Here is a 2,500-nt window from a genome sequence, read left to right as displayed (position 1 = left end):
CAAAATGTCATAATAAATTTTTTCTTTATATGATCAAATGTATTTGAGTTGTAATATCCTTGATGATAAAATATCCATAAACTTTCTTGTCTCACAGCAATGCAAATAATATTTTGACACAAAATGTATTAAATCAAATTTCCCATTGCAGAATTTGACCTCAGTTAAATAAACACAGACACACACACCCACACACGTTTGCCTTTGTATCATCGTGGGGATATCTCATTAACATAATGCATTTCTTAGCTCCTTCCCTTAACACCAACCATCAAAAATGATTGCCTACCCCCATTCCTTACCCTAACCTCAACCATAACCCAATTCAAACCTAAACTCTAAAACCAAGTCTCGACCGTGAAAAAGAGGTCTGAACTTGTGGGGACCACCAAAATGTCCCCACAATTTCAAGTCCGTCCCCATAATGGTAGTTAAACCAGGAAAAACACGTGTGTATGGGCCCCACAATGTGGCAAAAACAAAAGCACGCACACACACACACGTAGCAAGAGTTAAATCTTGGCGGATGATGGCTCAAAAGATGAATTGTAAGCTTAATGGGATCTTCAAAGTTAAGGCTTCACTATTTTTGCCCGATTTCATCATCTGAGAATATGGTTCCTCAGATTTTAAAGGGTCAAAATCTTAGATGATGCCCTTAGCTAATACCTTCTATTGGAATTGACTTTTTCGACAATTCCTGAAAGTTTGGGATGGATATCTTTTTCACATTTTCACACAACACATTTTTCTCAAATTGAGGGATTTCAACCTGCCAACATTGAAATCGCTCTAACTTTGCCATTTTATGAGGTACCACCTTGTATTATACATAATTTGAATTGGAATTAAGTGTAGAATTAGGATATATCCATATCTCAATTTTCGTTTTCAGAGACATAGGCCTGATTTTGTGAAAACGCATCACATATGTTCCTAATCCATCACTTTTTTTGTATTGCTAGCATTGGGCCGAAACCTCGTGTAACACAATTTGGTAAATTTAATATTTTTAACAAATATTTACTATCGGTAAATTGGTGTTGAAAATGGCTTTCTTTCTTTGACCAATGCAATTTTAGTAGTTAAACCAACATGCTGTTTTTGGAGTGGAATGACCAAGCTCAAGTCACCTATATGAGCCCTAATCTAACAGGCTCCTGAAAAAGTGATGATTTGATTTGTCATACCATCTACATTTTAATATTACTATTTTTCAGAAGAAAATCCATTTGACATTGACGAGGAAGCGATCGCCTCAGAAAGAGATGAAGATGGACAGAAAGAAGATGAGGGCAAGGGGGATGAGCAAGGGGGAGATGTGCAGATGGAGGAAGACAAGTCAAACCAAAAAGAAGACGACAACAGAGAACCAGAGTCAAAGACTGAAACAGAAGAGTGTAGAGACGACACAAAAACAGAAGACAAAGAATCAGAAAAAGATGAGAATCTGTCTGTTCCTAAAGAAGAAGGGACCAATCCCAAGGTAGGAATATTAACTACTTTGTATGTATCCAATATGACTTTTTCCAATGCTTGTATTCATGACCAGACACAATATAACATTCATTACTGCATGAAACATTTTGTGAAAGGGAGGTATTTCAGTCCACGCTTGACAATCATGAAATGTTTATCATGTGTTTGTTGTCTTGAACTTAGATGGATGATCTGTAACTGGGGTCTCTGCTAATGTAATTAGTAGGGAAGAAATTGCAAGTGGGTGCTTTACTAATTACACGTATTGATTTGATACATGACATGCAAAAATAATCTGATAATTCGCAAATTGATTGCAATTGAAAGATGTTTAGAAACAGACAGTTTTCTTGTTATATATGAAACAAAAAAAAGTTACCCAACACACACTTAGAACGTTGTCATCACATAAAATGCTGTGCATCCAGTGACAGTTCAAGCTTGAATGATACCCTGTGCATGTGAACCCCCTTTATCCTTACAATCCGCGCATTTCCCCACCCCCCTGAGGCGTTGCTGCCTGCCCGATATGCCGCATACAGTGTTCCCTCGTTTATCACATTATCTATTTATCTCATTATCACAGGGGTTACATTCCAGAACTACCCGCAATAAGTGAAATCTGCAAAGTAGAATAAGACTTTATTGTTGTGGTCTTTTGTTAGATTTTACGGTGGGATTTACGCCTCTAACTCATTTGGTCCCAAAAACATATCAATGCATTCCGTTTTAAATGTTTTAATTGATTATCCTCCTCGTCGTCTGTTCTGCTGCCATGGTGAAGAGCAGGCATGGTGCTCCTTTGCTCATCTGAACTCACCTGCTTATTTTCCTTTAACTGCATACAATGGCTCCTTATTTTGAAGCACTGTGCATAACCGAATGGCATATTAGAACAACGTTCTCAGATTCTGAATAGTTTGAGTGAAGCAACATGCTCGGAATGTATCTCAGAACACACCCGCGCTGAGGGAACGGAGAATTTGGGTGTGGCTAGTCAACACCCACCCACCCACCACCA

General features: G+C 38.1%; 1 protein-coding gene across 4 annotated transcripts in view; it reads left to right on the top strand.

The window, feature by feature from the left end:
- mdn1 (midasin AAA ATPase 1) overlaps positions 1-2,500 on the top strand; it is a 260,821-nt gene that overhangs the window by 221,027 nt on the left and 37,294 nt on the right. For 3 of the 4 annotated variants that reach the window (XR_013289379.1, XM_077552191.1, XM_077552189.1), the window contains exon 89: positions 1,221-1,486. Coding sequence is in view for 3 of the 4 variants with exons in the window: in XM_077552191.1 (XP_077408317.1) it covers positions 1,221-1,486 (266 nt within the window). In the remaining variant the exon portion in view is untranslated. The remainder of the gene's footprint in view (positions 1-1,220; positions 1,487-2,500) is intronic. The other variant, XM_077552190.1, reaches the window with a different exon arrangement.

The sequence above is a fragment of the Vanacampus margaritifer genome, chromosome 19 (assembly GCF_051991255.1).
Source record: "Vanacampus margaritifer isolate UIUO_Vmar chromosome 19, RoL_Vmar_1.0, whole genome shotgun sequence".
Taxonomy (NCBI): Eukaryota; Metazoa; Chordata; class Actinopteri; order Syngnathiformes; family Syngnathidae; genus Vanacampus; species Vanacampus margaritifer.
Note: the sequence above shows the minus strand (reverse complement) of the source record. Positions and strands in the feature narration are given on the sequence as shown.